At 65.3% G+C, this 23,018-nt stretch overlaps 4 protein-coding genes across 4 annotated transcripts in view; 3 read left to right on the top strand and 1 right to left on the bottom strand.

Moving 5' to 3' along the window:
* The first annotated feature begins 503 nt into the window (after positions 1-503).
* On the top strand, positions 504-10,559 carry CHLRE_03g156700v5 (uncharacterized protein). Its single transcript, XM_043060613.1, has 13 exons — positions 504-1,052; positions 1,328-3,289; positions 3,626-3,748; positions 4,038-4,201; positions 4,545-4,670; positions 4,912-5,045; positions 5,302-5,422; positions 5,695-5,908; positions 6,157-6,246; positions 6,503-6,591; positions 6,822-6,888; positions 7,057-8,631; positions 8,905-10,559. Exons 1-13 carry the CDS (start codon positions 726-728, stop codon positions 9,178-9,180), a joined length of 5,268 nt encoding a protein of 1,755 aa, XP_042925742.1. The 5' UTR covers positions 504-725; the 3' UTR covers positions 9,181-10,559.
* Positions 10,560-11,013: 454 nt separating this feature from the next.
* CHLRE_03g156650v5 (uncharacterized protein) lies at positions 11,014-16,529 on the top strand. The gene is made up of 10 exons (XM_043060612.1): positions 11,014-11,561; positions 11,691-11,951; positions 12,220-12,414; positions 12,491-12,610; positions 12,787-12,939; positions 13,173-13,316; positions 13,505-13,874; positions 14,862-15,039; positions 15,297-15,588; positions 15,907-16,529. Exons 1-10 carry the CDS (start codon positions 11,301-11,303, stop codon positions 16,084-16,086), a joined length of 2,154 nt encoding a protein of 717 aa, XP_042925741.1. The 5' UTR covers positions 11,014-11,300; the 3' UTR covers positions 16,087-16,529.
* A 75-nt stretch (positions 16,530-16,604) lies between these two features.
* Positions 16,605-19,449, bottom strand: CHLRE_03g156600v5 (uncharacterized protein). Its single transcript, XM_043060611.1, has 4 exons — positions 18,804-19,449; positions 18,271-18,368; positions 17,856-17,916; positions 16,605-17,625 (listed from the first exon to the last, which is right to left on the bottom strand). The coding sequence occupies exons 1-4, from the start codon at positions 19,308-19,310 to the stop codon at positions 17,395-17,397; spliced, it is 897 nt and encodes a 298-aa protein (XP_042925740.1). The 5' UTR covers positions 19,311-19,449; the 3' UTR covers positions 16,605-17,394.
* A 284-nt stretch (positions 19,450-19,733) lies between these two features.
* The window catches only part of CHLRE_03g156550v5 (uncharacterized protein), a 7,817-nt gene continuing 4,532 nt past the window's right edge, over positions 19,734-23,018 (top strand). The window contains exons 1-6 of the mRNA XM_043060610.1: positions 19,734-20,127; positions 20,647-20,813; positions 21,031-21,102; positions 21,420-21,645; positions 21,839-22,073; positions 22,325-23,018. The exon at positions 22,325-23,018 is cut by the window's right edge and continues 975 nt beyond it. Of these exons, the coding sequence (XP_042925739.1) occupies positions 20,107-20,127; positions 20,647-20,813; positions 21,031-21,102; positions 21,420-21,645; positions 21,839-22,073; positions 22,325-23,018 (1,415 nt within the window). The 5' untranslated portion in view covers positions 19,734-20,106. The remainder of the gene's footprint in view (positions 20,128-20,646; positions 20,814-21,030; positions 21,103-21,419; positions 21,646-21,838; positions 22,074-22,324) is intronic.

Here is a 23,018-nt window from a genome sequence, read left to right as displayed (position 1 = left end):
CCTCCAACCTCCACTCCCCGTGTCAACCCGCGTAGATGTAAGTGAAAAGGTAGGAGTATCGTCCTGCTAAGGTGGCCTCGGCAAGCATAAGATGTGTACACGGTGACATGGGTTACGGCCGGGTTGGTTACCCGACTGCGCCCGTTGCACGCACTGGTCTGCACTGGTTCACGGCGGTGTTGCTATTTGAGCACAAGCCATCTGGGTCCTAGCAGATGGCTATTCAGGTCGTGCTGCCTGGTGCTGCTGAAGGCATGCCTTAACAACTTCAGTACTGAGTGACCACATTCGGGGCGATAGCTGTGATTATGAATGCGACATGACAAGAAATGATTATGGCTGTGTGGGACGTCGTGGGGTGTGGTGAGCAGACTGGGGAACACGCGTGTGGCGCTGGGAGGGAATCGGGGAATGGCACGGTCTGGCGCCCATGCGGGCCGCGCAACTGCAACCAGAGCCGGCAGGCCAAGCATAGCTTTCTGAGTGCAACCCTCTCCTGAAAAAATATATTACAGCACACAAGGGTGTGGCGCGAGTGAGGAAAATATCATACCTCCTTACTGCCCCAAGCATATCGCCTCACACGCGGCAATTTGAGTAGCTGTAATTAACTACGGGGCACAAACTGCAACTAGGCTGAGCTTTGAGCCCCTCGAAGGAAGGGCCAACTGCCCAATGTCGCTGAGAACTCCCTGACGCCTGCTAGATAGCAGGAGTTTAGTGCCATGGCGGATTTCAGCAGGTCTGGCATTTCTATCGCCGGCCTGCGTGAGCTCGTCGCACGATGTGGAAGCGAAGGCGCAGCCTGGCGGTCGGAGGAGGTAGTGAACCGCGTCATTCGACCAGCAACCCTGTCAGATGGGTGTGCTTGGATCGACCTCCTGCCAAATGAGCAGCGAGGAACGCCAAACGTTGTGGCCGTGCACGCATGGAGTGGCTCGTTTCGGCAACTGGTTGAGGCGCTCGCGCAAACACGGCCAGGGGAGGATGAGTCAAAGCTGTTCGTCTGGCTGGACATGGTGGCGTGCGTGTTGAACGAGACTGGTGAAGAGGTAGGCCCCGACCCTACCCTGTGCTGCCTGTCTGTGTAGGCTGGGCGCAGCAGTCCCAAGGTCGGCCTAACCTAGTACGTTAACAGGACACGCATGACGATGGGATGAAGGCGCAGGGGGTGAAACGGGCATGGCGCGCTCAAGGCCAGGAGGCGTCGGGTACAGAGCTGTTCCTCGACACGCCACCTCCCGCAGCCTCCGCCGCACTGCCCTCGCGTCCAAACACACACCCACACCCGCCCACACATACACACACCCACACCTCGCACACACAGGATCGGCTGGACACGGTGTCGCACGCTGCCACGGCCACCGGCGCCGCCTCCATCGCGGCCTCCTCTCGGGGCGGGGCTGCTCCCTCGGAGGCCCTTGGGCCGCCCATCTCGGGTCCGCCGGCTAGCGCCCTACAGGCCTATCGCGAAGCCGTTAAGGCTGTGGCAGAGGCGGGCCTGACACAGCCGCCCACCGCCGCCGCAGCGTCTGACATAGCGGGCGCAAACAGCAGTGGGGCCGAGGGCGGCGCAGCGGAGGGCGGGGAGGCGGCGGGGCCGAAGGAGGGAGAGGCGAAGCAGAAGGAGCCAAAGGCGGCGGGCGGAGACGGCGCGGCGGGATGGGGCTGTCTGGCCGTGGTCCTGGATCCCAGTGCAGCCGTGCTGACGTCACCCTGGTGCCTGTACGGCATATGGCTGTACCTCAAGCAGCGCACGGCCACGAGGCTGGCGGCAGCGGCGGCGCAGCCGCCGCCCGCCGGCGGTGCCGAAGGCACGCCCGGGCCTTCGGCCGCGGTGGCTGCCATGGCTGCGGCTGGGGACGTGGTGCCGGTGTGTGCTGCTGGTCTGGATGCGCTGCTGGTGCAGCTGGTGTGGGAGAACCTCAGCCTGCTGCAGGGCTCGCCGCACACCGGCGATGCGCTGCACGCCACGCTGCTCGAGGACGTGGCCATGCAGGAGCCGGTGCCGGCGCTGCCGCAGGCGCCGCCGCCGGCGGCGGCCACCGGGCAGGGCGGGCAGGGCGGCCAGCGGCCGAGCACCTCCTCTGGCGGCGGTCCGAGCGCCAGCGGCGGCGTGACGCCCGCGCGCAGCGCCAACAAGGACGCCAGCTTTGCCGGCGGCGCCGGCAACCCTCCCAGCGGCGAGCCAGATATTGAGGAGCGCATGGCCGACGCTGATGCCGCTGTCAAGGCAGCGGTGCTCGTCAGTCTGGAGAAGCGGGTGCGGGACCTGGAGGCGGCGGCGGAACCCAGCGGCGGCTCCGCCGCCGCGCCGCCGGTGGTGCACGCCCTGGCGGCGGCGAATGACGCCTCCGGCTGCCTGGCCTGGGCGGCGGGGCGGCCCGCTGACGGCGAGCCGTTGCTGCGGCGCGCGCGCGAGCTGCGCATGCACGCCCTGGGCCCAACGGGCGCGGCGCCGCTGCTGGCGGCACACAGCACCATGCACCTGGGCGCGCTGCTGCACATCCTGCACTTCCGCAGCGCCGACGAGGCCGAGCTGCTGCTGCGCTCCGCCGTGGAGCTGCTGGACGCAGTGGACGGCGACGGCGAGACGGCGGCGGCGGCGGCGGGCGGCTACACCGCCGCCGTGGCGCCGCCGCTGCTGGCGGCGCAGGCGCGGCACTTCCTGGCACAGCTGCTGTCGCTGCGCGCCGCCGCGCACGCCTACGCTGCGCCCAGCCTGCGCAACGCCACAGGGCTGCACCACCTGCCCTCCCGCAACGCGCGCACCGTCGCCGCCGGCGTCGCCGCGTCCGCGTTTGCGGCACCCGCCCCTGGCGGGGCCAGCGGCGCCGCCCCCGCCCCCACCGCTCCCGGCGCACCGCTTGCAGTCACCTCCTCGCTCCCCGCGGACACGGCGCCGCCGCTGGAGGCGGACACGCGCGCCGCCGCCACGGCGCACGCCTACACCACGGCCTCCTCCGGCGGCGCCGCCCCCGCCGCCGCCTCCTACCCCATCCTGTCCGGCGGCGCCAGCATGCAGCTGCCGCCTGGCAACGCGCCTGCAGAGGTGGCTCCCCTCCTCCGTGCCGCCCTCCCGGTGTTCGAATCCCACTACGGCGCAGAGCACCCGCTGACCGCCACGCTGCACAGCAACCTGGCTCTGGCTCTGAAGGACCACGGGCGGCTGGAGGAGGCGGAGCCGCTGCTGCGGCGCGCGCTGGCGGTGCGGGAGGCGGTGCACGGGCCCACGCACCTGGACACCATGCGCACCATGAACAACCTGGCAGGGCTGGTGGAGGCAAAGGTGTGTGTGTAGGGGGGGGTTGCAAAGATTGGTGGAGAGGGGGGGGGTTGTAGATACCAGCCCAACCTCCACAGAACCCAATGCAAAAGAGCGAGGGGGGAAGGCGTGGCGGGGAGGCGCGGGGAACTTGAAAGGGCAACTTGGTATGGGGCAGCTGGGCACTTGTGGTTGGAGGCTCATTCGAGGAGGAAGATGTAGCATGGGATGCCGAGTACCGTACAACGGTGGTGGCAGGTTGCGTGCCGGCCAATGCCCCCAAAAGCCCTTGCCTGCCTCTCCTCGCTCTTCCTTCCTTGTGTCCACCCTCTCTCACGCTCATCCTCCTCTGCCTCCCAGGGTGACCTGGAGGAGGCTGAGGCGCTGCTGCGGCGCGCGGCGGAGATGGCGGCCAGCAGCCTGGGCCCCATGCACGCGGCCACTGCCAACGCCCTGTCCAACCTTGGCGTGGCGCTGAGGAAGGTGTGGCGGGGCCTGAGGGCGGGTGTGCGGGTGCATGGCACATCGGCATACGACGGCGTGGGTGCCCCTCGACGTCAGGGTGCCAACCGTCTGCGCAGTTGTAAAGACCTGGCGTATCCAGTGACCTCCAGCCAGACGGCTTGTGGGGACCTGTGCTGAGGTCCAGTGCACAAGCACCCACAGCCGCCCTACACCTACTAAGACCCACATCCTCACCGCCCCACCCGCCCCCACCCGCCCCCACCCCCGCTACCACCCCCGCTACCACCCCCTGCCTTCCTGCCCTCAGGCCGGCAAGCTGGAGGAGGCTGAGGAGCTGTTCAAGACGGCGCTGGAGATCCGCGAGCGGCTGCTGGGCGGTCTGCACCTGGACACGGCCGCCTCGCTCAGCGATATGACGCTGCTGCTGCTGGAGCAGGGCAGGGCGGCGGAGGCGGAGCCGCTGTTCAGGAGGTGCGGGGTTAGGCGGCCGGGGCGAGGCGGCCGGGGGGCGGAGGGAGGGAAGAGGTGGGGGAGGCAGTGGGGAGGGTCGCAGCTGGGAGGGTGGCGAAGGAAAGGGGAGGGAGCCAGGAGGGATTCTGGGGACTGGAGGTGCAGGCATGCCAGGACACAGTCCGGGACGCGTCGACGTGCCATGCGCACACATGCATGCACCCACAAACGTGCAATCTAAGCAGCACCGCTGTCCACACGTGGCCTCTTTCGTGCTCGTGTTAAACAAACTTCTCTGTCTGCATGGCCGGCTGCGCCTTCCACCCCACCCCACCCCACCCCCCACCCCCCACCCCCCACACAGGATCCTGGACATCCGCGAGCTGGTGCTGGGCCCGGCCCACCGCGACACCGCCGCCAGCCTGTGCGACCTGGCGGGGCTGCTGGCCTCGCTGGACAGGGCCATGGACGCGGAGCCGCTGCTCAGGAGGTAGAGGGGGCGGGCAGGCGGGGGTGGGGGGGGGGGCTGCGGGGGTGCGGAGGTGCGGAAGGGGGGATCTGTGGCCTCCAGTTTTGGGGGGAGGAGATGGTGGCTGCGCGGCTCGGAAGCAGGGATGCCTGGGCAGAACTGAGCTGGCTTCAACTACTCCGCATGCTTTGCTGCATCTTTCCTCTCACGCCATGTACACGTAGTGAGCGTGTGTGTGTTCGTGTGTCCCCATCTGGCGCAGGGCTGTGTCCATCCACGTCCGCGCCCTGGGCCCCGGGCACGAGGACACGGCCGCCTCCACGCGCGAGCTGGCCCGGGTGCTGGCGCAGCAGGGGCACGCCGCCGAGGCGGAGAAGCACTACCGCCGAGCCCTGGGTGGGTGGACCGGGGGGGAGGGGTGGCGAAGGCGGGTGGCTGGGGGGCATGGGGGCGGGCGGCTGGCAGCGTCAGAGGGCTTGCTAGTTGACAATAATTTGAGCAGCCCCTGCTTATCGCTGATGCAGTAGCTACTGGTTCGCGGTAGGGCGGTCTCGTCCCCTCCCCTTTGTTGCGTACTGGGGCCGATATAGACGAATCCCTCATCGCCTTCTTCTGCCTGCCCCACCGTTCCCACCTTCTTCCATCCTCCCAGGCGTGCTGGACACGGTGCTGGGCCCCGTGCACGCCGAGTCGCTGCTGACCGCCAACCAGCTGGCGCTGCTGGTCAAGGACAACGGCGGCGACCCCGAGGAGGCGGAGGCGCTGTTCAAGAGGTGGGGCGGGCGCTGGGGGGGGGGGGCGGGCGCTGGGGGGCTGCAAGATTTAAAAACGTTGGGAACAGGATACAAGCAGCGGATCAGGGGACAGCAAGGAAAGAACATCAGGCTTTGCAGGGCGCTGGGGATGGGATGGTAGGGAGGAGGGTTGATAAGTCAGGGCAAGTGTGTGTGACTATGGTAACAGGAAGAGGGTGGGTACCCGTGTGCCGTCTGCAGGGGCAGCGGCAGGACTGGCAAGCTTGACAATCGTGCATTGTGTCGCGCAGGGTGGTTGCGGCCACTGAGGTGCTTGACAAGGCCGACAAGGAGAAGGAGGTCGCCGCCGCCGGGGCCGAGGCCGCCGGGGCGCCGCCGGCTCCGCCTGCTGCCGGCGCCGTGGAGCCGCGGCTGCGCGCTGCGGCCATGGTGGCGCACCGGGGCCTGGCGGAGATTGCGGCGGCGGCGGGGCGGCTGGAGGATGCCGAGGTGCTGTCGTGCAAGGTGCGTGTGCGTGTGCGTGTGTGCAGGGGTTGTAGAAGGGGGAGGGGCTGGGTCCAGGCATGACTGGTTGGAAATGAGACGGGGGGTAGAGCTGCAAGCCTGGCGAGGGGAGAGGGTGGAGAGGTAGAGGTAGATGGTAGACACTTGGGGTAACAGGGTGTTGAGCGCGCATGGTGCTACATCACGCGCCAACTTTGGCCACTGCTCCTGCTGCTCCTGACGCCGGCACTGTTGCTTTTCGCTCGCAGGCTCTGGTGATGAGCGAGAAGGCTCTGGGCCCCACCCACCCCGTGACGCTCACGTGCGCGGAGGGGCTGGCGGAGGTGCTGCTGCAGCAGGTGTGTGTGGGGGGTGCGGGTGGCGGCAGGTGTGTGTGAGGGGTTGCGGGTGGCGGCAGGAGAGCAGTGAGCGTCTGGGTGCGGGTCCAGATACGGGTACGGTTGCATCCCTTGTCCTGGAACGCACACACCCAATGCGTCAAGAGTCCGATTGGGCCCTCACACGCCCATTCAAACTGCAAACGTTCTTCAAACATACACACACATATATATGCACACAAACACTCATCAAGTGCTCGCACGCATGTGCGCACAGGGCATGCTGGAGGACGCGGCCGAGTTGTACCTGCGCCTGATCGAAAGCCTGGCGGAGACCGTGGGGCCAGACGACGAGAACGTGCAAAAGTGGGTGGCAGGCAGTGGGTGGCAGGCAGCGGGTGGCAGGAAAGATTTGAGGGGCGCAGGACGTTTTGGGTCTGGGACTGGCTGCACACCTGCACACGCAGAGGCTTTAAGGCAAGGCTCCCTTCTATTGCTTCACGCACCTCTACACGCCATACCTAGGTGCTCCTCCTCTGCCCCGCCCTCACTCGACCCCAACACACCTCCCCACACACACCTCTCCACCCCGGCAGGTACCTGTCTCAGTACGAGGAGCTGTATGAGCTGTTGGCGCTGCAGGAGGAGGCGCGGCTAACGCAGGTGCGGCAGATGTCCTCTGGAATGTGGAGTGCTTTCGAGTTGGCATTGACCGTACTTGGAGGGTACGGTAGACCTTACACCAAGAGAGCTCGCGCTATCACCGTTAGCAACATACAGCACCTCTCGGAGGTCACCAATCCAGTGCCCATCCAACCTTGCCAATGACAGGAGGCGGAGCAGCGCGAGCGCGCCGAGGGCGGCGGCGGCGACACAGAGGACGACGCCAGCAGCGCCGTGGGCCCCGCCGAGGCCGCCGTGCCGGTGCCCGTCCCCTCCGCCGCCGCCCTTTCCAAGTCAGCCTCCGCCCGCCTCAAGAGCAACCTCAAGCAGTCCACGCTCCTGGTCGGGCGCAGCGGCGGCAGCACCACCAGCGCCATCAGTGCCATGCTGGTGCCGTACAAAAACGCCAACGTTGGAGGCGGGGACAACAAGAAACGGCAGGTGCGGCTTGCGCCGGGCGTGCATGAAGAGGACGAGAATGCCGGTGGCGGAGGCAGCGGCGGCGGCGCGCAGCGGCGGATCAGCGTGGTGGTGGCCGCGGGCGACGACGACGACGACAGCCGCAGCGTGCACCACTCCTTCGCGTCGTTCGTGAGTCGGCGCAGCATGGCCGGTAAGTCGGACTTCGCTGGGCCCAGCGGCGGCGCCTCGCTCGTGGGCGAGCTGGCCAGCCGCGCGCACTCGGTGGTGGACCGCATCCACTCCAGTCTGGTGGCGGCGGGCCGCCTGCCCAGCATCACCGCGCAGTTCGGGCCGGGGCACCGCCTCAGCCGCTTCCACGGCCCGGGCGCGCCGGGCGCCGCCGCCGGCGCAGCGGGCAGCGGCGGCGGCGCGGGGGCCGCAGGCCCCGGCAGCCCCACGCGCAACCTGTACAACGCGACGGGCAGCAACAGCCGCAAGAACCGCGCGGGCGAGGCCACGGGCGCGCGCATCACCTCCGCCGGCCCCACCATGCGCACCGGCGCCGCCGTCACCTCCAGTGCCGGTCGGCACGGCTCCACAGACGCGGCGTTGGCCGTCGGCGCCGGCGAGGCCGAGGTGGTTGTGTCGCCGGGGCTCCCGGTCATGAGTGCCGAGGAGACAGCGGCGGCGGGCGCCGCCAGCGCGCACCTGGGTGACGGCCCCCGCGCCATTTCCGCCGACGGCGGCCCGCTCTCGGCCGGCACCACCGGCAAGGGACACAGCGCCAGTGGCGGCGCCGCTGCCGACGGCGACGGCGACGGTGACGATGACGCCAGCATTATCACCGGGGCACCGGTGGTGTCGGCGTCACTTCGCGCTTCGCCCGCGCCGGCGCCCAAGCCCGGCAGCATCAGCGGCGCCGCGCGCTCAGCCGCCCCTTCCGGCGCGCACCCGCCCGACGCGTTCGGCGACATCACAGCCGTCACCTCGCCTGGCGGCGCCGCCACCGAAGGCGGTGCCGAGCCGCTGTCCGCCGAGCCCACAGACACCAACACCAACACGCTGCTTCGGCCCAGCCACTCCAAGGGGCAGCACGCGGGCCTGGACCACCTGCCGGGACTGGGCGCGACCGCGTTCGGCAGCGTCAGCGGCCGCATCATGTCCGGCAAGGCGCCGGGTGGTGGTGGCGGCGGGCAGGGCGGCGGGCGGCGCAGCATGACGGAGACGGGCGGCGAGGATGGCGGCGTGCCGTCCATTGCCGGGGGCCGCAGCCACCGGGCCATGACGGCCTCGCAGCTCATGATGCGCGGCAGCCTGTCCAAAAAGGCGCTGTTGGCACAGGTGCGTGCGTGCAACGAGAACGGAACGAGGCCCGCCCCACTGACTGTGCGTGTGTGTGCACGCATGGCACTAGTCCTTAGTATACCGTGCCCGAGAGTGGTTGTATGTGTGTCAGGGAAGGCCGGCAGTGCAATGCGCGCATGCCTGCGGGTCCTCGACTGTCCTTGTGGCCATTTGCACCGCGCCTTGCCCTCATCCTTGCAACGGCGGCCGCAGCCCAATGACATCTTCGCACGCGCCTGCCGGCACTCACCACGCAACCCACACCCACAGGCGGACTTGGACCTTGACGACGAGGAGGACGACCGCTACGGCCGGCCGCCGCCGCCCGCCGCCACTAGCGCCGGCGGCACCTCGCAGCGTCGCTCGCTCGAGGGCTTTGCCGGCAACGGCAACGAGAGCCACCAGAACGGCAATGGCGGCGGGGCCGGTGCGGGCGCGGGCGCAGGCGGCTATGTGAGCGATGAGGACACGGGGTCGGTGGGCTGCTGCGGCATAAGCGCCGGCGGCAACAAGCGCCGGCAGGGGCGCATTACGCCCGCGAGGTGATCTGTTGCTAATGATTGATGCGAGGTAGTATAAATGCTTGCTCAAGATGTGTGCGCTATGACAGCTGTGGCATGAAAGGAAGAACGGCGGGGTGTACAAATGGCGAGTGGATAGGCTGGCGGAAACGGGGATAAGGTATATGAGTACGGTAGAATTTCTGCGGGCCCGGGTTCGGAATGCGTGTTGCGCGGGAAACACATGGCACTCGGGTTATGTGCAAGCTGAATAAGTTTGCACACGCTTCAAAGCGTGCTGACGGCATGGAAAATACAGTCTTGCGTTTGGATCACGCTAACGTCGTGCAGTATAAGGCCATACAGCTTTAGAGTGCACAGCTGCAGGCCGGCGTCTGGGCCCAACCAGACGCCTATGAGCAACTGAGCATCAGTGCGTGCGGCGGCGTTTGTGGGCGCGCGCGGCCTTGCAGTTCGCGCGCATGGCGTGTACGTAAGGCACACGCGCCTGTAGTAGCAGAAGCGAATGCGGTGGTAATGGTGATGTGCCCCATTGTACAGTGAGCCCAGATCTGAAGAGAGGTGTGGCTCAGACTTTCCGTCTCGGTTTCTAATGCGGTATGCAGCGAGTGCCGTGAGTGGGCGCGCGGGCGGGGTACGCGATGCGCGTGCAAGTGGTTTCCGCCGGCGCCGCCAGGATGCCGTCACGGGTTTGAGCCAGAGAAAGATGTGGTGAGCGGCAGGCGCAGCAGTGGTATTCATTGTTCGGGGCCTTCTCGGGGCCGGTCAGGATGTGCACACGGTTGGCTTAGTCGATGTGGCGATTGATCGCGGGTGCGCCTTGCAGACCGGCGGACACTTGTGGTGCCGGGGTGACACTTGTGTAACCCGCGACAACGGGCGTCTTCCAGGGATTGTGGCTTTTGTTCACGTCATGCGTTCCGGTCAATGCGCTGAAGCGCAGGAGCACGCTCGTGGGTCTGGCCAGGGACCCCTGGAGCAGGCCGAGCCGCTGGCGGGAACCGGGACATGATGGGGCGCATCTCGCCCAACGCCGTACGGTACGCAATCCACTTCCAAGCCGCTTCTACATGTAGAGTATAGCCATGGTCAACGCATGTGTGGTACTGCTGATGGTGGGCGTGGTGTCGGTCTTCTACCTGCCGTACGGCGCGGTGCTGTTTGGGATCGCCATCGGCGCATCAGCAACATACGGCACGCACACCGTGTATGTGAGATGGCTGGATTCGACGCAAGGGAATACACAGGTGGCATGGTCGCCATGGGCCCATCCCGTGTAGAGCTCTGGAAGCGCATACAAGTGAGCCTGTAGCGGCTGCAAGCACCGCATCTCGTCAGCTGGCAATCCTGCAGGGCCGTCAGGGGACGCCAAGCACGGGGATACGAATCTGGGATGTTCGCTTAGTCGGGCCGTGCGTGCCGGCACTCCAGCGCCCCCCCCCGTGCCCCCGCCGCCCCTCCCCCCCAGGCGTTCAACTTCTGCATCGCCCGACTGTTCGACGCGCGTGTACGAGGCGCACATAGCGCAGCTGAAGCAGGCGGCGGAGCTGCAGCGGACAGGCAGCAGCGGCGGCCGAAGAAGCAAACTGCAAAAGGTGTGGCGAATAGCTGGAGGTGGCGGCGGTTGGCGGCGGTTGGCGGCGGCTGGCAGTGGCCCTGTCCCATCGCACTCGTCATAGATTGCGGGAGGCGTGTGCAGGTAGGGCGGGAGGTAAGGGCACGATTAGGGGTTTCTGATGTCATCGCTGTAGACGGTAACCAGCCTTGTGGGGGGCAGTCAGGTGCATGCTGCGTACTCCGTGGCCAATGCGACTATTGCATAGAACATTACAAGAACGCACAGCAGTGGCTGCTTCATCCCCATTGGCTAATTGACGTCTGGGCCGGGAGAGTGCACGCCTTTGCGGACCGATGTGGGGAACTGGGAGTTCGGGAGTTGCAACTGGCGGGTTCCGGAATTTGCCACCAGTTGGTTCACGGGTCATCACGGGTTCCGGACGGACATGAATCAATGAGTGTGCTGTTTGTGCTGCATTTCCTCGGCAACTCACTCACAGTCGCTGGCACTGTGTCACAAACAGTAACTGCCACCCGCGTCAGGCGCCATTGGCGCCATTTTTGCGTTCTCAAGGCAGTTGGCAGAAAATGGGGTCCCTTGATTCCCTGTCCGACCTCTTTAGTGCCTTCAATATCGGAAACCCTTTCGGCGCTCGCGATGGGGCGTCGGGCGCAAAAAAACCGCTGGCGACCTCAGCTGTCACGCTCATTTCCCATACGCATGGACGCGACCGCCGCGAGCAGCGCGGCATCGAGCGGCGGGAGCTGCAGGAGGCGGTAAAGTACGGGCGCAAGGAGCGAGCCAACCCGGGGCGCGACGGCCAGGCTCGGTGGAGATACACGCACAAGGTGAGACAGGGAGGGCGACATGCCGTGACATCGCTCGAGGCCACGCTCGCCAAGCGGTACTCCACTTGTGTGTGACTATTGAGTTAGTGTTCAAGGTACGCTTCGCATGATATTACCTGCACCTGACAGGGTGTGGTGTACATCACGGACGACAGCAGCCGCCACGAGATCACCAGCTGGCGCCTGGATGACGCGCTGGACGCGCCGCCAGCCGCCGTGGGGCCGGCCGGCGGCGGCACGGCCCACGTGATCGTGGTGGTTGACCACAGCGGCTCCATGCGCAAGGACGACGTGCCCGGGTACGGCAGCCGTACGGCGGCGGTGTACGACTGCCTGGCACGTGACCTGGTGGAGCCGCAGCTCAAGGTGCTGGGCGGAAGCAGGATGGAGGTAGGTGAGGGAGGGCGGCGGCTGTGTGCACGGTGGCTGGCTGGCTGGCTGGCGGTACAGGGTGCGGAGCGCACGGTGCCGAGGTAGGGGCCGTGTGGGCCATGGGCTGCCGCGTGCGGGGCCGTGTGGGGCGTGTATGTGGGCGGTAGGGGCTCACGCTGGCACACAGCCAGGCACGAGCGCGGCATAGCGTTGCGTGGAGGGATCTTAGATAGCACATGCGCTCACGCGTTTCCATTTCCTTATGCACGCACGTGCCCCCACGCAGATCTCGCTAATTGAAATGCAAGACGAGGCGGAGGTGGTGCTGTGCCGCAGCGGCGCCACCGCCGACCTGCTCAGCTACCTGAAGCGCCGCAGCAGCACCGCCTACGCCCGCTCACACGGTAACTACCTGCCCGCGCTGGACGAGGCCCTGGGGCTGATGCGCGAGGACGCGGCAGAGCAGAAGCAGCTGTTTCTGGTGTTCCTCAGCGATGGCGCGCCCAGCGATCACACAGGCATGGCCTGCCCGCACGGCTACAACGTGTGGGAAACAGACACGGGCAGCGGCCGGACCTTTTACGGGCGGGGGCTGGGCGGCCGGTAAGCCGAGCCTGGTCAACTGTCCGTACTCGGAGTCCGGCACGAGCGGCTGCCGCGCCCTCGTCCGCAAGTCGGTAAGCAGGCAGGCGTGTGGGATACATGCCTGCCTGGGCATTGACCCTGCCGCCTATGATGGCGTGCGTGGCGACGCGCGCTTGCAGGTCGAGCGTCTGACAGACGACCTTGCCGCGTGCCTTGACATACGGATGGTACGTCTCAACGGAGTTTGCTGCCGCTGCCTGTGCTGCAGGTGAACGAGAAGTGCCTGGCCCGCATTCGTAACATGGGCGACCTGCTGGGGCGCGACCGCGTGTCCGTCAACACCGTGGCCTTCGGGCCGGCAGCGGAGGACTTTGCGGTGCTGCAGGCCATGAGCAAGGTGCTGCCGCGGGGCTCATTCCAGGTGCGTGCGCACGCGTCATTCGGACAGGGCGGGGTGCACTGGATGCGCAAGTGGCGGATACGCATCAAGGGCCCGTGCGTGGCGGGTTGCCACTCGTAAGCGGTCAGGAGGGGCGTGTAGCAGACTGGCGTCGTCACTGTGCGTGCCCGCCTGCTAACGCCCTGGATCGGGGCCATACATGCTTCTGACACGCACTGCTTATCCGCCCAGACCCGCCCTCCCGACCCCTGCAGAAGCTGGGCCTGTCCGCCCAGTGCCTCAAGACCGCCTTCACCTCCCTCACCAGCAGCCTCGCCACGCTGCGCACTGAGGCGGTGGGCGGAGGCGGCGCGGGACTCACGCTGCGAACAGACCTGCGCGCCAAGGGACAGCGACAGGTGCGTGCGTGCGTTTGGTGTGCGCCTGCAGTTGCGGTTACAGTATTCGAACTGTGTTGCATAGCAAGCCCGTCCAGGCAGCGGCAAGTCTGCACATGCAGGAAGGGATGGATGCCCTGTGTGTACCATGTGTACCGCCGTACGGTCCGTGCATCACTTGTTGCGTGCCGCGCCCGCACCACGCACAGGAGTACGAGGAGCACCACCGGATCACTAACGGCGTCACCTTTGACGTCTACGTCGGCAAAAAGTTCATCTTCAAGCGCCAATACGACCGCCACGCCGGCGAGCTGGTGGACGTGCCCCTCGCCGCAGCCCACCAGCTGCGAGCTTACCAGGAGCAGCACCCACACGCCGAGATCCAGTTGGGCGTTGCGCACGGCCGTAACTGGTTCAGCGAGGGCGCGGAGCGGGTGGTGTTCCAGTGCACGGAGGTGGTGTCGGTGGACGGGGGCGCCACAGCGCACGCCATCGGGCCGCGGCTGGTGGCGAAGCAAAGCCGGCACGAGGAGCAGGTGTTTGAGCCCAAGTTCCACCGCACCTTCTGCCGCACACAGGGTATGTGTGTGTGTGTGTGTGTTAAAAAACGAAACGAAAGCCCGCCCAACGACGCGACGGAGTTACTTACCGATACCCACCATTTTACCGAGCGTTGCGTGACTGTCGTGACCCAGGTAGTCATACTTACCCGCGATAAGCCTGGAACCCCACGGGCGACCATTCGGCCTGACCCCGCGATGCACCTGTATGCGTCCATGCTCCGCACCCTGGGCGCGCTAAACAACGTTTACCCAGCACGCCTAATTCCCGGATTCCCGCCCGCTGGTCGTAGTCGAGCTCACCTATAGGCAAAGGTGGAAGCATGAGCATAGGGCGGCAGCGAGGAAGTGTCACGGGCATGTGAATGGCAACGGCGATAAGAGAGGCGGCGTGCAGCAGACAAGCTAGGTATCACGCGTCCCAAATCCCGCCCACTAAGTACAATAACACTATTGGAAGAGGGCGAGTTAGCGGTGGCACTGCGACTAAACGGGGTCGAGGCTGCATGGGGGACGTGGATGGCGGGCGGCGGTTGCAGCGTTTCCGCGTGTCAAGCTGATGTGTGTGCGTGTGACGTGTGTGCGCCGTGGGCTGGCGGGAGCTGGCCTCCCGCTCCCCACTCCACGGCGGCACCGAGGTTAGGCACGCTCGCGGCCGCAGTGGCCGCGTAGGCTGTGCGTGACGAGCCCCCCGCTGATGTGTGTGTGTGTGTGTGTGTGTGTGTGTGTGTGTGTGTGTGTGTGTGCGTGCGTGTGTGTGTGTGTGTGCCCCGTGTGGGCCTGTTGGGTGCAGCAGCACTCCATCGCGGCTGTGTGGCCCCCTACCTAGGCTGTGTGCGTGCAAACCTCGGGCGGGCTGCCGCTGTTTTCACACAATGGCACCTCCTCGCGCTGCCGAGCCTTTCCGTGCCGCCTGATCCTTTTGCCTTTCCGTGTCAGCTATGCCGGTGGCTGTACGACGTGTACGTACGTAACCATGCGCGCACCCTGTTATGGTGTGGTGCAGGCGAGGCGGCTGAGCTGGCGGCGCTGTTCAACCGGCGTCTGGCGCGGGGCCCGGCCTGGCAGGTGCACTTCCTGCCCTGCTACGTGTACAAGATCATTGACGGCTACTACGCCTACAGCAAGGGCGGGCAGCTGGAGATCCTGGTGGAGCAGGAGCTGGAGGGCAGGTTCACCAAGTGGTGCGTGCGTGTGCGTGTGTGTGCGCGGTAGGTGCGTGGGTGGGCATAGTGGCTAGTTGCTGGTGATGCTGGATGATGATGCGATGGCGGGCTGCTGGGGTCACGTAATGAAGCCTGCAGCGAAGCTGCCGTGTGCTGTTGCCACACCGACCTGTGGGCGCAGGGCGTGTCGTCGCAGAGGCTGGTTCCTCCTTCCCTCCTTCGATACATGTTGACGGCTTTATTTCTTGTTGCCATTCGTGACGCTGCATGGACAGGAACAACAACGCGGGCGGCGTGAGCCAGGGCCGCAGCGGCCTCGCCAGCTCGGTCCGCAACAACACCGCGCCCCAGCAAGCGAGACCCGCCAACAACGCAACAGCACTGGGTGCGATTGCGGAGGACGATGAGGTGGAGGACGGGGACGGGGAGGAGCGAGACAACGACGACGACGATGGGGAGGAGGAGGAGGACGTAAACAACGGTGGCAGCATCGACGGCGTGCCGCAGGCGTTCTCGCACTTCACGTGGGACTGCACCGGCGGCCAGAAGCTGGTGTGCGACCTGCAGGTGCGTGCGGGCGTGTGCGGGGCGTGTGCGTGGGGAGGGCAAGGCAGCCAGACGGCTACCTTCTGCCGCTTTCCAAGTTTCCATTGACCTGTCAAGCTTTATCCGGTTCATTCCGGTATGGAATGTGTATGGGGGGGGGGTTGGATATGAACAGACGCATTGTATCAGCTGTGGGAAGTGCACCGACTATGACACAGCACCCCTGTTCTCTGCGGCTCCGCCCAGCTCTGCCTGGAGTCACAAGCCCTTGCCATGCCTATCTGGTCACCCGCCATGACGCGGCATTCGTGCACACGTGTGCGGTATGCAAATGAACAGGGTGTGTGGAACTCCACCGACGGCTTCACGCTGACGGACCCGGTCATTCATCATGCCCTGGGCGGCCACCGCAACGGCGCCACGGACAAGGGTCAGGCCGGCATACACGCCTTCTTCGCCACGCACACCTGCAACGCCCTGTGCCGCCAACTGGGGCTGCGGTCAGGACCGGTGCGCTGAAAGGGCGGGCCGCCGAGGCCTCCTGTAATGTACTTTAGGTGTAGCTGGAGAGCATGCGTTCAAATGCCGCTTGTGTGCGGCCACTGCTGTTCCGATAGTTGTGAGCCCAGTCGAACTGCTGACCCAATACAGGTGCAGTGCGTGAGGGCATTGGTTGCAACAGGACGTACTGGCGCAGCTCACAGGCGATTTCTGCTCTAGACCAGAGGGGCGTGAGCTGAACGGCAGTTGTTCCTGTCTACTAAGTTTTGGGTCCCTGCGTGCATCATCTGACTGTATATACTGTGACGGTTGAAGTTCTGGTTGGTCCTGCTGCCTGTTGCCCTGCTGGTCTAGCAGTGTTGCCAGTATGTTGCAAAGTGCAGGGGGCGGTGCTTTGGTGGGCCAGGGCCCAGGGGTCTCTGCATGGGCCACACTGTTTGAGAGTCTATATTATAACGTCAGCCTCCACCGCCACCCTGCAGTGCAGCATCATGTCCCATGCAGGCGTTGCTCCATAGACGCATTCGCACCTCGCAATATAAAGATTGTTACAGGGAGTGGCTCCCGTCGCCAGGGTGTGCACACGCCACTCTTTGTCCCGGACTGACATCCAGTTTGTGATATTATCTTCTCTGTCTGTAACCTTCCGTATGTATGGTCAGTCACCTGAGCGCCAAGCCTTTCGTCACCGCCACCCTCGCCACCCCAGCACAAACTGGTGCAGCGCACATTCCTTTTGCACTCGCAGTCCCCGCCTCGGATTCTGTCCGGCCCTCTTCCATCGCATTATTGAGTGACGCCGTTCAAAGCCGTCGCCAGAACAAGTTATGGTAGCCTCGACACCTCTTCCCAGGTGTCACAAGTAGGCAACCCCGGTGAGAGCTACAACGTCACACAATTCACAAATGCTCACCAGCTCCCAACCCAATGCCCCTCCCCCCACACATACACACTGACAAGAAAGGTGGTTTTCCCTCGCAAGAGAACAGTGGGGGCTGGGCCCACGCCACGTCTCTAGTCTGGGGCCGTAAGCGTCTACCTCACCTCCCTGACATAACCGGGGTCGGTTTGTACAGGCACCGCCCGCCATGCGTCCAGCCACGTCCCGCTGTCAAGTACAAGCACCGCCAGCACAGGACAACCAAACAGGTGACTGAACGTGGACAAACTCACACACACTTGCGTCCAGCCCTCCCTTCCCTCCTGTCCACGCCACACGCCACACGCTCGCCACCTCTCCTCCTCTCCTCCACTCAGCCGCCGCCCTCAGCAGCCTCCTCTCCTCCGCTCAGCCGCCTCCCTCAACTGCCGCCTCCATCAGTCTACTTAGTTGTTGGCGGCGGCATCCATGAAGATGGACGGCAGCGGCGGGTTGTAGGAGCGCTCGCGCTCCCAGGCGATTTGGGAGGCCATGGTGATGACGGAGCGCGCGTCCCGCTCATCGAGCACGGGGCGGTAGAAGGGCACGCGCACCACCTCGGGCGCCTCGCGGCCCGCCACCTCCGTGTTGATGTACATGCCCAGCTGGTCCACCCACATCAGCTCGGCGTAAGACATCTGCATGGGGCGAGGGAGGCGGGGCATCAGTCCACGAACCCTGTTTCCTGGTTGAAGCCAGGTTGACCCCCTTGCCCTACAACCCAGCCCAACTGCGCATCGCATCTCCACCGCAACCCCCGGCAGCCTACAGCTGACTGCCAAACCGCCATGCCGTCGCGCTGTGCTGCTCCCAGCGCCCCCAGCCCGCCCCCGGACACCTGCCCCCGGACACCTGCCGGCACTCTCACCTCTGTGAGCGGCACGCCCATGAAGTCGCTCACGATGCGGTAGATGTCCTCAGCGCGCTCGCTGTGTGGGGTGGCATCGGCGGCGGCGGCGGATGGCCGGTGGTAAGTGATAACTTAGTGTTGTGCCTGACAATCTGGTATGCCATGTCTGCTGGCTGAGTAGGCGGGGTCACCTCCACATGATACGGCTTAAGCCAGGTGCCCCAAGCTTCCGTTTTCACCACACACACAACATCATTGCACCTACGGCCCTCTACCACCACTTTCCGTGCAGCTTGTCCGACTGTGCATGTGCGTACCCTCATTGCTCGCACCACACAACCCTGCGCATCCCCCACGCCACAGCCCCCACATGTGTGCACGCCTTTGTAAAATGTGACTGCAACACAGCAACACGCCACCACCCTGCGCTCACTTGTTCCACGCCGCCACCAGCTCGGGCGCCGCCTTGCGCAGCACGTCGGGCTCGGCCGCCGCCACGTCCTCGCCGCTGACCTGCAGACCGCGGCTGCCCTGTGGGGGAGCGGGGCGCCGATGAGGTAGAGGGGGTACAGGCGGGAGCAGAGAGGTTCGACGTGAGGATCAGAGCTGGCGAGAGATAGGTGCAGCGCGAAGCGGGGGAAGGCTGATCGGAAGGATGCGTGCAGGGGTAGGTGCGTGCTTGGGTTGGCACGCGCGTGGCAGGTGCGTGCTGGGCATCACTGCCGCTGGCAAGTACCCTGCCGTAGATTGCATGCGGATCTTCGTCCATGGGTCATTTCATAGCCACATGGGAGCCAGCACACGCAACCCTGGGGCAAGACAGAGCTTGCCTGAGCCCGGATCTAGGCTTTCACACATGCGTTCGGGATGGGTGCCACCCGGAGCAAGACCCATTCCGTGGACCGCCGCTGCGGCCTCTACATAAAAGAATCGTAGGCTTTCATAGCATCGCAGGGCCCCACCCACCTGGTCAAGGCCGCCGAAGTAGAGGCAGCTGTCGATGGAGAGCGGCAGCGAGCCATCGGCGGACGCCTCCACCTTGCCCATGAGCGACACCGCGCCGACCGCGCGCGCGGGCTGCGTGGCCGCCTGCACCATCAGGCTGCAGGAGTTCACTCCGGACTTGAGGTTGGACATCTCTACGGCCGCAGCATCCATCTGGAGCTGCAGCTTTCCGGACTTGTCCATGCTGAATGTGACGGGCAGGCCGACCGGGAGGCCGTTCGGGCCAACGGTGCAGAGTGTGCCCTCATTCACAATGTCTATGAGCGTCCTGACGGTCTGGGCGGGCGTCGGGCACTTTCCGTGCGAAGCGGCATTTCCATTGGCATGCACACCGTTGCCGTTGGCCGCAGGAGCCGCGTTACACGCAACGCTCGACAGAGGGCGAGCGGTGGTGAAAGGCACGGCGCGGCGAGCAGGGCCAGCCCGCTGCTGCTGATGGACGCGACCAGAAGGCAGAGTGCGCTGCATCTTTTCAACTGGGTCTATTGGAAGGGCTAGATAGCTGTCTTAAGTGCACTGGGCGTAACGAGATGGCTAGAAGAAGCACAAATCGCAGTCCTGCCAAACTCAGTTTGCGTTGCAGTGCGTGCTAGCTAGATCTCTTGAGGGTTTTTACTTGTTCTCTATGTATAAAACATCAATTCCTCAACAGCGCGGCGAAGGAAGCCGGGCAACGCGCGATCTTCGTTGGTCCCTTGCATGGGGACAACACAATTTGAGAAAGCACAGGCCGGGTGCAGCAAAAGGAAGCCACAGCGACTTCTATTACAGGGTGATAACAATGCCTCGCGGGCGGGCAGCCTGGGTGTTGCGAATCGCTTGCCGCAGAATGTTCCTCCGGCTCAAAAGTTGCTTACCTTGCATTAATGAGTTACAAATACTTTTGAAGGTCTTGCAGGGCTGTTCCTATGCGGCCATTATACAAAGTCAATTGCCTCAAGTATAGCTGACCTGAAGCAAGAGGCCCGCCAACTAGGCCGCTCTTCACATGCATGCAGCATAAAATGAAACAATGTAACTCTTAGAGGCTGACGCGCTGCACAAGCTGTGACGCCACTCGAACTTACGCCCCTAGCTTCTGCTCTAGGTTTTGCAGCGTTACAGCACCAGCACCCACTAGCAGCTCGTTACATGCACACACAAAAGCTGGTGTTGCAAGGCTACTTGCTTAAAAGACTTGAAGGCCAACCGTAGAAAGTGAAAGGCGCTGCATCTTGACACGGTGTCACGGTACCACGCTGTGCTTAGCTGCCTGCTGGACGCCATGGCGCCGAAGACTACAGAGGTGAGCTGCGCAGCCTGAACTGAGCGGGATGGGCGCAACCTCAGCCGCAGCAGTCCCACGGGGTGGCTCCCGCTCCCGCTTCCGCTCGCGAAGTACTCGACCAGTCGACCCGGGCTGCACACTTCAAGAGCTCTCGCATGCTCTGCCGCCCAGCACAGCACAGCCTTTAGCGTAAACCCCTAGACAGCACAGTAGCTGCATAGCGGTGTGTCTCAACACATACAAACTCAGACCATCCATGGGCGTCTGCCTGTCCAGTGGCGACAGTGGCAGCGGCGGGAGCGGGCTGCTGCTGCCGGTGCGCAACAGCGTGCTGTCAAAGCAATCAGAAGCACGACGCATGTCCAAAACACCTGCTTCACTCTGGCGTATCCCACCCACCTGCTTGCAGCCTGAAGCGCCATGCACGCCCGCACACCTCTCCGCCAACTCTCCTCTTCCTCCTCCTCCTTCCTCCTCCTGTCCCCGATCACTCCACGCTGTCCCTTCCTGCTCCACCTGCTTCTCTTCTCCCCGCAGGACCTCCTGCAGCTGGCCACGGCAATGCGCGGCGGGGTGCGCATCAAGGACCGGCGCTACCTGTTCCGCTGCTACCGCGCCTGCTTCGTGGGGCAGGAGGCCGTGGCATGGCTGGTGGCGGCGGGCGCGGCGGCGGGGCCGGCGGAGGCAGTGGCGCTGGGAAACAGGTGGGTAAGGGTGCTGGGGTGCGGGTGGTTACTGGGGTTGGTTGCTGCGGAGTGAGGGGTTAGGTGTGACAGGGGTTGCTTCACAACCTGTGTCGCCTGGTTGTCACCATGTGCCATTGACTGTTGCCGTTGCCATGGCTTCCGGAGCTTCCGGCGCGCCCGCCTTGCGCTACCTACCTACCCGCCCACCCACCTCGTGTTCGCCTCTCTCCGGCAGTATGATGGAGGCGGGTCTGTTTCACCACGTGGTGTACGAGCACCGCTTTGAGGACGACTACCTGTTCTACAGGTGGGGCGTGTGCGTGGCGGGGGCGACGTGCGTGTGTGCGTGTGTATATAAGAACCACACGTGTAACTCGTGTGCGTGTGAGAGAGTTGAGCACCACAAGGGACGGGAATACACGCACGGCAGCGTCCAGGTTTGGCAGCACTGGCTGCACCTCCCCTGCGCCGCACACTCCGGGTGCAGTGGTGTCTTGGTTGGGTGACCCGGGTAGGTCGGCGTTGCGGTTTGGCGGCGTTGGGCGTTGTGGTGGGCTCACTTGAATCAAAACCCTGGCTTGCTGACTGGCACCAGCGGCCGCGCTGACCCCCTACCTTCCACAGGTTCACGGATGATAACCACGTCGGCGGCACTGCGGGCGCTGGAGCCGCACCCGCGCCGGCCGCCGCTCCGGGCCTGACGCCGTCGGGCAAACGGCGCGCCGACAAGGTGCAGCAGCCGGCGGTCAGCGCCCCCGTGGCGGTGGCTGCAGCGGGTGCCGCGGCGTCGGGCGCTGCACCCTACAGCCCGCGGGACTCCAGGGGTGGCTCCAGCACACCACCCATGCAGGCAAGTGCAGGGGGAAGGCAAGTGCAGGGGGCAGGGGTAGGAGAAGATCGCGACTACGGCGATGCAGCGTGACCGCTTCAGGGCGACCGCTTCAGAGCGTGTAAGGCGCCCTTGCTCGTCCCATCGCAATTGGCCCTGACACCACGACATCACAAGCCCACCCCTTGTATCGCTCGCTGTCTCTGCTCTGCAGTCGCCTCGTACGGCAGTCGCTGGCGGCGGCGGACTTAGCGGCGGCGTTGGCGGGGCGGGAGGCGGGCATGTCGGTTTGGACACTCGTGTGGATGTAGCGCTTGGCACGGCCCCATCGCAAGACGTGTCCGAGGCCTGCGGTGGCGGTGCCGGCGGCGGTGCTGCAGGTGGCGGTGGCGCGAAGGCGCTCCTGCTGTCGGAGCCGCGTCAGGACCGCAGCCGCCAGGTCATGGCAGGTGCGGCGGCGACAGGGGGGCTGCAAGGCCCGGGTGGCTCGGGGGAATGAGCGGGGACTCCGGTATAGTGATGGGTGTGCATGCGTAGACCCCAGGGCGCTATGGCTCTGCTATGGCTCAGCACAGCGGGTTTGCACGTGCCCCACAGCTCCCACACACACTGCAACACCCACTCCCGGCCGCTGCTCCTGCATCTGTGGCTGCCAACATCACAAACCCACCCATTTCACACCCACGCACATCGCGCACAGGCCACCTTCAGCAGCTGCAGGGCCGTGTTACGCGCATGCAGCAGGCAGCGGAGGCACAGAAGGCCATCGCAGACATCCTGGTGTCAGAGGTCAGCAGCCTGCGGGCAGAGGCGGCAGCGCTCAGGGCCGGCGTCAGTGCTGCGTCAGCAGCAGCCGGCGGCGCCGCCGCGGTGGCAGCGCACGCGCAGCAGCAGGTCGCCGCACTGCGCGTGCTGTGCTTTGGGCTGTGCGCGTGCGTGCTGCAACAGGCGGTGATGAGCTGGCTTGCGGAAGCGCGTGCTGCTGCTGCGACGGCTGCTGTTCCGCCCGGTGCTGCGCTGCTGGTAATGTTGGGTCGCGGCGGGCCGGGGTGCTGGGGCCTTGCGCTTGCGGTGGTGGTTGCGCTGGCGGGGCTGCTGGTGGTGCTGTTCCCGCCACCGCTTTCGGGTCAAGCATCGGCAGTAGCGGTAGCAGCAGCACCAGCAATAGCTGAGGGGGCGGCAGGCAAGGCCGGCGGTGCGGAGCTGCTGCAGCAGAGCCTGGCGGCAGCGGCTGCGAACGCGGCGGCGGTCCCGGGCGGTGTGGATGACGCGGCGTCGGAGGGCTGGCAGATTTTGCCGCCGCCGCTGCGGCGTAGCCTAGGGGAGCGGCTACTCAGCTCGGTGTATGCGTCAGCAGTCGGCAGCGCGCGTGCCAGCACTGAGGCCATTGGCAC

This window comes from Chlamydomonas reinhardtii, chromosome 3 (assembly GCF_000002595.2).
Source record: "Chlamydomonas reinhardtii strain CC-503 cw92 mt+ chromosome 3, whole genome shotgun sequence".
In the NCBI taxonomy this organism is placed as follows: domain Eukaryota; kingdom Viridiplantae; phylum Chlorophyta; class Chlorophyceae; order Chlamydomonadales; family Chlamydomonadaceae; genus Chlamydomonas; species Chlamydomonas reinhardtii.
Note: the sequence above shows the minus strand (reverse complement) of the source record. Positions and strands in the feature narration are given on the sequence as shown.